We start from the raw sequence: 13,302 nt of genomic DNA, 5'->3' as shown, positions 1-13,302 counted from the left end.
CTACAGTATGAAACCAAGGGCAGCAGAGCAATCAGTTACTGCCATGAGACGATGCCCGGGTGGGTTCATGATGTGCTGGGCCGGAACTGGGCTTGTTTCATTGGAAAGAAGGTGGGAAGTGCTTCTGTGAATGTGAACTCAGCACCCCTTGAAAGTCCCCAGGAAAAGTGAGTTGCTACAAATGAAATTTGTGTTTCACTTTTAAACATATTTAATTTTATGTAAAATGTGTGATATGTTTAATTTTGTTCATGGTATATTTGTGTATATTCATTCTTAGAAACTTTTATTTTGGTTATATAGAGCACATTTGGCTTAGAAATAAGGCATGTCTCATAAAACTTTAAAAATATGTTTACTAGTATAATTGACAGAAGAAAAATTTTTTTAAAAAGTCCCAAAAGTAACAGACCAATAGTAACTTTCTAAAAGTTCATGTAAAGGACTAGAGAAATGCAGATTACTAGCAAATGAAGACCATTTCATTGGTTGCCATGGGATAGCATGTTCATAAGCATGGACACATGTTTGTGTTGCAACAAGTGTAGATGATACAAGCTGAACAAAGTTTAGATAAGACAGTAACTGAAGTCAGAGTCCTTGGTACTTACGAGTGGATTAGTTTGCTGAAGCTTGTATAATGAAGTACCACAGATTGGAGAGCATAAATTAAGAGAAAGTTCTTTTCTAATAGTTTTGAAGGTTTGAAGCTAAAGGTCAAGGTGTTGCAGATTTGATTTTTTTCAGAGACCTCGTTCCATGTCTTCCTGATGACTGACCCCTCCCTGTGTCCTCACCTGGTCCTCCTTGAATTTATCCTAAACTCTTCATTCAAGGACACGTTCTACTGGAGTAGGGTCCATCATAATGACCCCATTTTATCCTAACTAAAGGCCCTGTTTTCAAATAGCCACAAACTGAGATACTGGAGGTTAGATTTCAACGTACAGATTTTGAAGGGACAAAATTCACTCTGTAACATGCAGCTAAGGTATTTCCTATATTAAATCTACTGCAAGTGTCCATGATCACACAGGAAATTTCAGACTTCATTTGTTTTAAAAGTGGAATATCAACAAATGTTATTACCTTTTCTGTTTCATTGAGTTAGGAAATCACTAAAAGTGTAATGAACAACTCATTCAGAGCCAGATAACACTGACAACCCACCATCACAGCAGAGGGGTAAAGGAAGATGAGTAAATTGGATACTTCACTTATTTCTAAAAATGAAAAATTGGGTAAATTGCTCATTTCTGAAATTGTGACCAAAATGTAAACCTATTGAGATTTTTTGTTTGTTTGTTTGTTCGTTTTTAATTTTGAGACAGAGTCTGGCTAAGTTGCTGAGGCTGTCTTTGAACTTGCCATCCTGCCTCAGCCTCCCAAGCCACTGAGATTACAGGCATGTGCCATTGTGCCTGGAGAGTTGATATTTTTTTAAAATAGTTTTGTTTACTTGATCCTTTAAAAGCACATTTCCTACTAAGCTATCCACTTTTTGCTCTACCATCAGTGATCTACTGTGTACAGTTGTATGTTATTAGATATTTCAAACATTATTTCATTTAGTGAAGCTTCTAAGCAGAACCTATATTGCCTCACCCATGAAATGAGCATTTGGGACTAAATTATCTTCTAGGTCTCTTTCAGCTTTTAATGATCTGTTTGCATATAGTAAGATACATTATTTTTAATATCCTTAGATCTTAAACATCAAAAATAATAATGCTTAGAACCTCTGATGGTATCTTGTCATTACTGTAATTTGCATATCGGCAGAAGAGGTTTTACTAGATGTTGATTTAGCAAGGGATATAGGGCTGACTGTGCTTCTCGGATACTGATTGTCAGTGAAAAGTGACTTCTCAATGGAAAATATTTCAAAAATATTTTATTTGCAAAGGGGAAAAAACCTCTCCACACCAAATTTAAAATATGTTGTAGACACTATGGGTAGTATATAATAGATGTAGTCTATGGACAATAAAGATTTAGATATAACAAAAATTAGACTAAAGTATTTCTTTTACCAGTTCATGAAATTTATAGAATTTTAAATATCTTAAAATAATGTGGTTATATGCTTGGATTCTCTATTTCCAAAGTGGTTCAATAGTTTAAAATGTCTCTTTTTTAAAAATACCTTTACTAAGTTGTAATTGATATACAACAAACTGCATGTATTTAAAGTGTATAAATTATAAGTTTTGACCTTTTTATACACTTGGAAAATAATTATAAAATCAAAATACTGAACATTGTTTATCACCTTCCCCAAATGTTTAGAAATCTTTTTCCTGCCTCTTCCAAGGTAACCATCAATCTGCTTTCTATAAATTTGTTTTGCATTTTCTAGAATTTCATATAAAATGAAAAGTATGCAAATATTTATGTATGTGTTTCACAATTTAAAATTGACTCTTGTCCTTAAACAATTGTAACTTGATTTTGTTTTTGTGTTAGTTTTCCAAAATGTGACACAAGCAGTTTTATAATCTCTTTATAAAGATACCCCTCTAATTTCACATATTGCAACAAGTGGAAAATAACTTAGATAAAAATTTTAAAACATCAATGTAGTCACACATTTTTCTTATTATTTGCCGTGCTCTTCATTTTCTTGATGAGATGAAAATACTTTCCCTACAAACATGAATTAAAAAAGATGGAAAACTTCCAGTATGCTAAAATGTTACTCAGTTTAGGTATACCTTGCTTTGCATAATTGAGTGTTCATGGAAGTCTTGGATAGTCACACTTAAACCACAGAATGTTTTTAAATAGGGATGATAATGGTGAGTTCTATAATCCCTAGGTCCTGGCACATAGGTTTGATGAATGTTTGGATTAAACAAGTAATCACCACTCTTTTTATGCTTTATGAACATGCTCTTTATATGTTATAATTTTTTACATCTCATCCAAGCATTTGTCATAAGGTAAACCAGTGCTTCTCAAATTTTAATGCTGTTGTGAAACACCTGGGGAGCTTGTTCAGTGATGATTCTGATTTAGGTGACCTGGGTTGAATAGAGTCTGCTTTTCTTAAAAACTCCCAGGTATAACTGCTGATATTGATTCAAGAACCATATTTTAAAAAACAAGGATATAAAACACCCATACAGAATTCTTTTGAATTGTGTAGTTATAATATATGCATACTGTATTGATAGTGCATAGAGTTTCTACTATCTTCCTCTTTTTTTATTATAAAGGTTATAAAGTTATAGAAACTGTAGAGAATGAGGGAAAGGTAAGACTCTCATGCCACCTCTCAGAGATAAACAGTTAGCATTCAAAATTATATATGTAATATAAATGTACTATAGATTTATAAAATTAATTCTATATAAACTGATTATCTTTTTAAAATCAATATAATATAAACTCTATTCATATCACTAAATAATCTTCTAAGCATTTTTACTGAATAAACCATATAGTAAATAAAGTAGTTATTTCCTTATTTTAGAACATTCACTTAGGTTGTTTGCAATCTATCATGAGTATAAAAGTGTGTAATTGAATATTACTATACATACATTTTAGCTAATTTTAAGCTACAGAGGAGATATCATAGTTCTAGGCTATTGATACATATTGCCAATTGTCATTCTGAAGGACTACACCACTCTCAACTTAGAGTACCAACACCTATTTTAGTAAAGTTTATTTATATCAGCAAAGACTGTATCTGACTATCTGACTTTTGTTGGCAGGTATTCTAATAGGCTTTATAAATATGACCACAACTTTGTGAAAACTATCAATGCTATTCAGAAGTTTTGGACTGCAAAGACATACATGGAATATGAGACTCTTAGCCTGAGAGAGATAATAAGGAGAAGTGGTGGCCACAGTCAAAGATTCCCAAGGTAAAAACATACATCCCTTTGTCATAAGTTAAGAATTCTTGTTGAATGCCATTTTCCAGCCAGCCCCACCTGGTTGCTCACCATTTTATTGGTCATCCCAATGTAATCTTTTTAGACCATCTTCCTCTCTTTTTCACAGATATTCTGTTGCTTTCCAAGTCCTGTTTTGGGATTTTAGTATCTCTTACTTCCATTACTCTCTTTCCTTTTTCTACACTGGCTTAGGGCTTTGTCATGTCTCTTTTGTGCTGTGGATTACCGTCCTCCCCCCCACCCCCCGCCCCTTTCTCTCTCTTTCTCTCTCCCTCTTTCTTTCTCCCTCTCCTTTTTTTCTTTTTGATACCGGGGATTAAACTCAGGAGCATTTAACCTCTCAGCTACATTCCCAGCCCTTTTTAGAGTCATGGTCTCAGTTGCTTAGGGCCTTGCTGAATTGCTGAGGCTGTTCTGAAGCATGTGATACTCTTGCCTCAGCCTCCCAAGTCTCTGGGATTACAGGCTTATACCACCATGCCTGGCCCTGCCTCCTCTTTGTTCCTGTGTCTTTGTTCTCTTCATGTCCCCAATTTTACCATTCTATGAAATGCTGCAAATTTCATCTTCCTATACTCTGCTATGACTGTGTTCTGCCCACTGTCAACTGAATAAATTTACCCTGGTTTCCAAAATCATTCGAATATGACCGTAAGTATATTTACTACCTTGACCTGCTTTCAAACAATACACAAGTGATGATACTCAGTTCTTGAAAACTTCCTTTTCATTTTACCTCCATTTATACCACTCTCCTTCTTTCTGATAATCCTCAAATTGTTTATATTAATGGTCAAATATGCCAATTGTAAAAATCTGAAAATCTTAGGGATTTAAGGTCCAGCAAATGAAATTCCTTATTTTCAAGATACCTCCACTCCCTTCAGCTGAAGGTGGCATTTTCTGTCTTGAGTTTACAAGTGTCTTAGTGTATTTCTTTTATATATATTTCTTTTATATATAAATATATATATATTTTTATAAGTAGAGATAATACCTTTATTTTATTTTTATGTGGTACTGAGGATCAAACTTCAGGGCTTCACAAGTGCTAAGAGAGCACTCTACCACTGAGCCACAATCCAGCCCCATCTTGGTGTATATCTTACTTTGGGAAATTATGTCATAATACTTGAAATTTGTCTAATCAGTCTAACAGTTTTTATAAAAACTGTAACTATATCTAGCAAAGGATTTATAGTCCTTCAACATTTATTAAGTGGGCAAGGATATTCCTGTGATACCATACCTTCTTCAGAAGAAACTGATAACATGATTAAAGACAAGGGATTTGGAAACCAATAGGGATGTAATGAGAGTTGATAAATCACGTAGGTTATTTTTCTTAGTATACTGAAATATTCCTCATTTCTCAGAGAATACAATGGTTAATTCCTTAATAGCTAGAGTCTATGGTTCCTATTTATATTATTGAAACAGACAACTGAATAATTACTCATCTAAGATGCATAACTAAGTTTTTCATTTGCAGATTGATAATTCTAATGCTGTAGCATTTCCTATCTGGGAAACTGTATGGAGTTTGGTCTCATTCAGCTAATACATTTTCCCATAGTTGTGACTCTTTCTCAAAAGAATCTTCTGTGGGTTTCTCAGAGTGTGTTCTGGGTCTGGGAATTTCCAGTCCGTAAGATGCTCTGGTCAGTCAAACTTGAGAAAGGGAACATATCATATTCCCCTCTTGATCCACTAAGTAAAGTCCTGTTGGGTCTGTGTGAGACAGGAAGTTAAAATGTATTTAATAATAAAAATCCAAAGGAGACTTCAGAGTGGAGTTTTAACAGTTGAGCCTTGGAGCCTGTCCTCTGAGCCTCAGACACAACAGTTGTGCCATGTGTCTGAAGGACTTTTGTGCTTGGTTAGGCTCTCTGGTTCATTCAGTCAGTTCTGTTTCAGAGAAGGGCTAGCTTTATGGGAGGCTGCTTTTACTACTCAATCTCTATAGAAAGTTTAAGTTAAGGAGATATGATCAAGTGAAAAAGAAAATTCTGAAACAGATGTTTCAGTCTGGCTGCCAGATTTTTAGTAGCATTTTTGTATAAAAATTAGTTCTATTGTAAAAATTCAGTGATGTAATAGAAACTCTCAAAGGCTTTTTTTTTTTTTTTTTTTTTTTAAATTAGGGATTGAACCCAGAGGTGCTTAACCAATGAGCCACATCCCCAGCCCTTTTTATATTTTATTTTGAGACAGGGTCTTGATAAGTTGCTTATGACCTCACTAAGTTGCTAAGGCTGTCTTTGAACTCCCGATCCTCCTGCCTCAGCCTCCCCAGCTGCTGGGGATTATAGGCATGCACCACCATGCCCTGCTCAAAGATTCTTAATCTGAGGTTTAGGATGACTATAGAACAGCTGAAATTCCAAACAAAATTTATGAGTGTCTCTCTCTGAGTCCAGAATTTTTACTAGGTTTCTAAAGACTCTGGACTGGAAACCTTAAGAGCAGTTGTATACAGTAACCTTAAAAAGTTTGTCAGTCTCATTTCAGCATCCCCTTGAACTCTTGTTTCCCTGTCTTCATTTTCACCTAGTAAGCCTCATTTCTCAAGTGGTTTTTTTTTCTATGTGTGCATATATTGATGTGCAAATTCCCTGCCTTATAGAATGGTGGGACATGGAAATTAACATTTAAATACTTGTTCTGTGCCAGATAGTCACCGAAGTGTGTCAGTGTCTTACTTAGCACTCTTAATGACATGAATGATGATGATAGCTTTCATCACAGTAGCTGCTCTTTCTTATGGCCTTGGAGATAGGTACTGTTAGCCCATTATCACACTTCTACCGCTGCTACTACTACTACTGCACTGACTTTACTTAACAACCCTTTGATAGGTATGATTATAACCATTTAGCAGATATAAACTGTAGTTTTTTTGAAGTTAAGTTCTTTGCTAATGTCACAGCTACTAAATGGTAAAGCTGTTTGTACTAGGATGATAGGACCAGGAGAGATGCCTTGAAATTGCATGATGCTGCCAAACTTAAATTTCTCTGTGATCACTCATATTACTTCTTCTATTTTTACATATCCAAGAAAATTAGTTAATATGTATTGATTGATATTGATTTAACTTTTTAATTCCTCAATATACAATCATAAAACAATTTATTCCCTTTCAAAATTTGTTTGCACCTTATTTTTATTCCTAAATCTCAAATCAGATATCTCAGGTGTGTTTTTTTCCCTATTATGTTTGTAAAATTGTCTGTAGTGCAAAGCTTTTTATATATACCTTGGTTATTCCAGAGGCATTTACAATATTACTGTAACTTTATTTATGTTTTTATTATATTCATATAGTAACTTCTGTATGCTTCATGCCTTTTAATAGTATCTTCCATTTCCATATCATATAGACCTTCAATTAATATTTCTGGCTAAGAAAATGTTTTAGTGACTAATTAATTGACATTTCTGTACAGAATATTCTGTCTAGTCCATAAAATTGTCAAGGTTCTGATGGCTACTGGAGTGAATTATTAGTATTTTTCTTCTTTGTTCTATCTCACTTCAATTTGTCCTAGTATTAACCTGTGTCATCTCCAAGTGGAGAGGGAACCTCTGGGGAAGAAGTGCAGAAGCATGAAGTTGTCCAGAAGGGACCTTTGCCATTGACTAAAGTAGAACCTACTAAAAACCAGTTGCTGCAAAGTTATAACAGAGTTGTATGACAATACCATGTTAAATAAGAAATTCAAATGGTTTACAGTAACATAAAAATGAATGTTACTACTGCGTAAAAATGCCCTAACAAAAGAGTTGAGGGAGCATAGAGAGAGGAAGTAAGGTTTATTTTTGAACTTTGGTGGGTAGGGGCTGAGCAGTTTTTAAAGTTAGAAGTTACAGGGAACTCTTAAGTGGTGTTCAACAGAGATTTTAGATAAAAGGAACAACAGCCCAAAGATGTGGAACAGTGATGGCATTTGGCTGACTTGGAAACTCCAAAAAATCTGCGTCTAGAGCCAGAGCTGTGTGTACATATGTACAAACACATGTGATCGTGTATGAATGTGTGGGGATATCTATCTTAAATCTCTAATACAAAGATGCTTCTGGAATAATTCTCTCATTTCTAGAAAAATACCTTTTCATTCGGAGGCCCAGGAACCTCTCCTTTGCATGTCTTACTTTCCAACTATATCATATAATGTATAGTTCTGTATTGATAAAACAGTTTTATCTGTCATTCATAGAGTTAGACTGTCTTTCCTTTGACCTTTTCCTTCTTTGATAACTTCACTTCTTTCATAGCCAGTCCACTACTAATACCACCATCTCCTGAGTCAAAATCAGTGAGTCCAGTATTTTTCTCTGCATCCCTTTGTATGCCACCTTTAATTTCTTCTATCTCCTTTCTTGGTCAAACTGTCAAGTGAGAATGAGAATGTAGCTTTTTCAGCATACTCAAAATAGCATTGCAGTGATATATGAAACCAATAGCATTTCACAAGGGAGAATAACCAGAGCTGGAAAAAGAAATGCTCATTGAAAGCTATTTACACAACTGAGTTGTATAAGTGGCACGTTGTGTAATAGATACACTGAAAGACTCATGTGACAGTTGCTTTTGGATCTGAATCTAGATGCTAGCTAGACTGATAGTTGAAATCATGGAATTAGAGTTTAGAAAATCATCCTCAAAGGATTAAGACCATATGTTGATGTCACATGTATCTTTCCATCCTAGGCCAAAACCTGCCCCACTGACTGCTGAAATACAGCAAAAGATTTTAAATTTGCCAGCATCTTGGGACTGGAGAAATGTTCGTGGGATCAATTTTGTTAGCCCTGTTCGAAACCAAGGTAAAAAACAAACAACAACAAAAAACAACTTGAGTTTTCATTAATTTATTCTGAACTATTTTTTGAACATTTGCTATGTACCAAACTCTTAAGATTTTGGTGATACAGTGAAGGAAAGGGTGTGATCTGTTTTAGTAAAGAAATGAAAAATATGTGGCCTATGAATTCTCCCTCTCTCCTTTTATATCCATGGCAGACTTTAGTCACAGGTAATCTTTGCAGCTGAGCTCAACATTTCTTCAGTATCTTTCTCATATTGTTCCAGGTAACTAGTGACAACTACAGTGATATGTAATCCAACTCGTTTTCCCTGTGAGTAGGAGAGCCTGCTGTAGGCAACAAAGAATCACATATAATTAAAACTGGTCTTTCTTATGCAGGTGGTTGCTGTCGTCCTTTGCCAGCTGTCCTCTCAATCTTCCCATCATTTAGACTTTATTATTGTATAAGCCAAGAAGATGGGTTTTTAGAATTTTATTCTGGTCTATTTTTTGAATTTTTTGGCCTATTTAAGAACCTTTTAATTCATTTTATCTCAGAATATACATTTGATAGTAAATACAAATCCAGCTTCATAAGTCACAGCAGAGCTCAGGATTGCCAAAAGTATCACTATAATTGAACTCTATCAATTATTTTCAGAAATTGGATACAATATGGGTTGATTTAGTAAACTTTCTTTACCTTCACAATAGCAATGTATCTTGTTATCCTAAGTTTCACCCAACAATTATTTGGAGAATCATTTATGTCATTTAATTTGAGTATCCCTAATCTAAACATCTGTGGTGTTCTAAAATGTAAAACTTTTTGAGGGTCATCTCAAAAAGTTTCTGCTCTCTTGGCATCTGTTCTCAGCATGAAGAAGTTCAGGAGCCCTCTGTTTTCATTCTGAGTGTATAGAGCTTTCAGCAGGTCTGCAGCAGCCAGTGGGCACCATTGCTATTCCAGGACTCACTAGCTCTAGGGAAAGTATAGATTCTGAAATCCTTCTCTACCTTCTCAGTTTCCTGGAGAGAGCTTTGGAAAGGTGGGATTGGAAATGAGGAAATTCGAAGGTAATTGACAAATGAATGGAAAGTAAAAATAAAGGGCCAGTGTTGACAGAATTAAAATTTACCCCATGATCAAATAGATCCTCTATATGCCTATTGGAGTGAAGTAAGCAAGTAATATGTTGCATTTTATGTTTTGACATGGTTAGTGCCCCATACTGTGATCTACTAATAGTACATTAGTGCATCTGTTGTTGTTTATAGAACATTTAATGTATGTTAGGAAGTTTTTATAATGGCAGAAGGTATAAAGACTAATATGGCACAGCTCTTGTCCTGGAGACTTAGAGTTTAGCAAGATTTGCAAGCAAAACTCTTTAAGGTACAATATGATAACTGCTTTAATAAAGTATAAAATTTAGTGGGAGACTAGGAGAGGGTTGAAGGAAAAGTTTAATTTCACTTTCATCCTCAAAAGTATGATTGGTAAGTAATAAGAGACAGTAATTCATGGGAAGGAAATTCGACTTTCTAAAGCAAATTCTTGGACATTTGTTTTCTTATAGCTTGGAAAAACTATTATTGTTACTAATTCTCCCTATTCTTTGAGTGTTATGATTTGTACAGACAAACAGCAATTTTAAAACAGAGAACTTTGATTAATTGCTTTTGAATGGATTCCTTTTCTGTACTAGTACATAAGGTACTTCAGGAAAAATGTATTTAGAAGTTCCTCATTAAATTTCCTCTAATTTTAATAATACCTGTGTTTTAAATAACCCAGAATTCTGGGTTAGCTACAGTAAGGGAATTCACAACTATTCTCTACTTGGAGAGTAAATCAAAATGAAAGAAAAAAGAAACATTAGGAAGACAAATAAGGTTTTACCTTTATACTTGAAATCATCTTTTAGAACAAGCCATGTATGCCTGGGCACCATAGCATACATCTGTAATACCAGGGACTCAAGAGTCTGAGGGAGGATGGGAGGTGGATTGCAAGTTTCGGGGCAGCCTCAGCAATTTTAGGGAGACCCTATCTCAAAAAAAAAAGGATGGGATCTGTGGCTAGGGATGTTGCTCAGTGCATGGTAGAAGCCCCCTGGGTTCCAAAGCAAAAACAAAAACAAACAATAACAAAACTTTATGACTAAATTCACTTTAGGCATGAGAGGGAAGGGAAGTTGTGCAAGGAGTTGGGCAAGATGGACTTCCTTTGTTCTTAACAGCTATCCTACATTTACTTATTGTGTCTTTAAGAAAGAAGGGCGCTCATTGGTCACATTAATTAGGAAATGCAGAGTATTTTCCTAATGTTGAAAATCGTGTCCTTTAAGCCTCAGTTTTAAGTACTGATTTTTAGAGTAGGATGGCCTGGACCTTAAACGGCCTTACCTATTAGATCCATCTTATGCAGAAATTAAAAAGAAATTGCTGTGAGGTCTGGTGACTTGCCCTGAGTCATACAGCTAATGAATGACAAAGCAAGAGTGGAGGGAAAAAGAATACTCACTTTTGCTTCTGGTTCAGTATGTTCTCTACTGTTAGGAGATACATACCATAGGAAAATCCTGTTATCTCTTTCAAATTGTGGAAATAAGGTTATTGCAGAGCTCTGGTTGGGTCAGATTCACTTCATATTCTTCACTGCATGGTAGTCTTCTTAAGGTATAATGTTTCTTGTAGAATCTAGACTGGCCTCGCCTTTTGAAGCAAGGCACAAATTATGTTGGCAGCTATTGTTCTTCTGTAAAAAGTATGTGCTTGAGAAAGGTGATCTTTCCCCATTCCTGTGGATTGCTCTGTTAACAGGGCACATTCTGAGCCTTTGATTCCACTCTCATCCCAGAGAGACTTGTAGCTTTTCCCTTCCATGGTACTTGATGTCAGATAATGAGAGAGTATTTCCATGGCTGATATGTGCTGAGTAAGCTAGATGTCCCCTAGTGGACCCTTTCTACACACTCTTGGGATATGTTATTTCTTTTAAGTCTTTGGTGTCTCACTGACTTTGGCTATTATACTCATCTAGTTCTCTGACATTCTGTCTTTTGAAAGAGGGGTTTTAAGGATAGTATTATCTGGCTGGATTGAATAATAAAAGTGTTTAATTTTGTTTTTTATTGACTAAATGACAAGGAAGGAAGTTTGAAAGTGCTTTAAAGTACATACAAGTTTACAAACTGAAAGGGACACTAATCCTGCATTAGAGGACAATAAGGCAATAAGTCCTGGCTTCTTTGGGGGCTTTGGGGCCTCATTCCCACATTATCAAGTGAGTAGTTTGTACAGTAGGGGAACTCCAAGTCTCTTGTACAAGTGTTTCTCTTCTAATGTTCATAATTTAAATGATCATTAGCAGTAAGACAGTATATAATAAGGATAAATCTGAGATTTTTAGGAGAATATTCTGGGAAACATCAGAAATGGTAGTAGTTGATAGGAAATGGAGCTCTATAGACTGGGTCCAGGGACTATTTAAAGGAGACTCACATCTGGATCTTAGGATCCAGAACTCTGCCTCCCTCCCATCTTAAAAATGAGTAAAGTTTGACTGCTTCCCTATGTCACTTTATTTCCTGGATATAAATATATATCTACTTGTTTATCCTGGGCTCATTCTCTACAAATATACATCAAGTTCCTTCATTGGAACCAAGAAAAAGAAAACATTTCCTGTGGCACAATGCAGTTTACTTTAAGGAAAACAGTATAACTATTTCAAAAAAGAGTGTTAGAGGCTGAGCATAGTGTCCTCATTTTCCTTGCCTCTAGGAATCATTGCCTGGAGGAAGGAAAAATGGGGGCCCTGGAAACATTTGAATGTATAATACTCTTGAATACTTTCCTCCCTAAAGCAGCAATTACTAAATTCACATTTATTGAAGAGGCTTATCTTTATGTAGAATTATTTGAATTATATAAATGTTCATAAATCTTATTTTACATTCATAAGGGAATGCTCACCATTTAAATCATTCAAATAATTGGGTAAAACTAATATATTCATAAATCAAATAACATGCCAGTTGTGTAGAACTGGATTTGTCTTGGATTTGGTCTAAGCGTATCACTATGCTGATTTTCTATCAGTGGCAGATGTGAAAGAGGCCACATGATAAAAGAGACACTAAAATTGTGTGCTCATCTCTTTCAAAAATTATAATAAGTTCCAATTTCTGTGCAGACGTGCCATATTTTCTTATAGGTATTTATTTCTTTTACCCACATAGTATGAAGAAATATAGGAAATATTGTTCATATAAGTTACCATATGATGCAACATTTTCCCTTTTCTTGAAATACCAAGTATACTTTCCCTTCTCATTGCTTATCTTACGCAGCAGCATAGGCTGCTGTAATTGTCTTGGGCTTTTGTAATTGTCTCCTTTTAGGTTAAATCCAGCTCTCCATAACACACACACACACTGGTGCCATTCTTAGGATCTAACGCACTTTGGAAAATGCTGCCTGTCATAGTCTATTCAGGTTGCTGTTACAAAGTATCATGGAGTTTATAAACAAGAGAAAATTATTTCTCACTGTTTCTCCCAGGGTAGGAAGTC

At 35.1% G+C, this 13,302-nt stretch overlaps 1 protein-coding gene across 1 annotated transcript in view; it reads left to right on the top strand.

The window, feature by feature from the left end:
- The window catches only part of CTSC (cathepsin C), a 33,487-nt gene that overhangs the window by 17,352 nt on the left and 2,833 nt on the right, over positions 1-13,302 (top strand). Inside the window, exons 3-5 of the mRNA XM_079105613.1 lie at positions 7-167; positions 3,723-3,878; positions 8,626-8,741. Coding sequence (XP_078961739.1) covers positions 7-167; positions 3,723-3,878; positions 8,626-8,741 — 433 coding nt within the window. The remainder of the gene's footprint in view (positions 1-6; positions 168-3,722; positions 3,879-8,625; positions 8,742-13,302) is intronic.

The sequence above is a fragment of the Sciurus vulgaris genome (genome assembly GCF_902686455.1).
Source record: "Sciurus vulgaris genome assembly, chromosome: 11".
NCBI classification, from domain to species: domain Eukaryota; kingdom Metazoa; phylum Chordata; class Mammalia; order Rodentia; family Sciuridae; genus Sciurus; species Sciurus vulgaris.
Note: the sequence above shows the minus strand (reverse complement) of the source record. Positions and strands in the feature narration are given on the sequence as shown.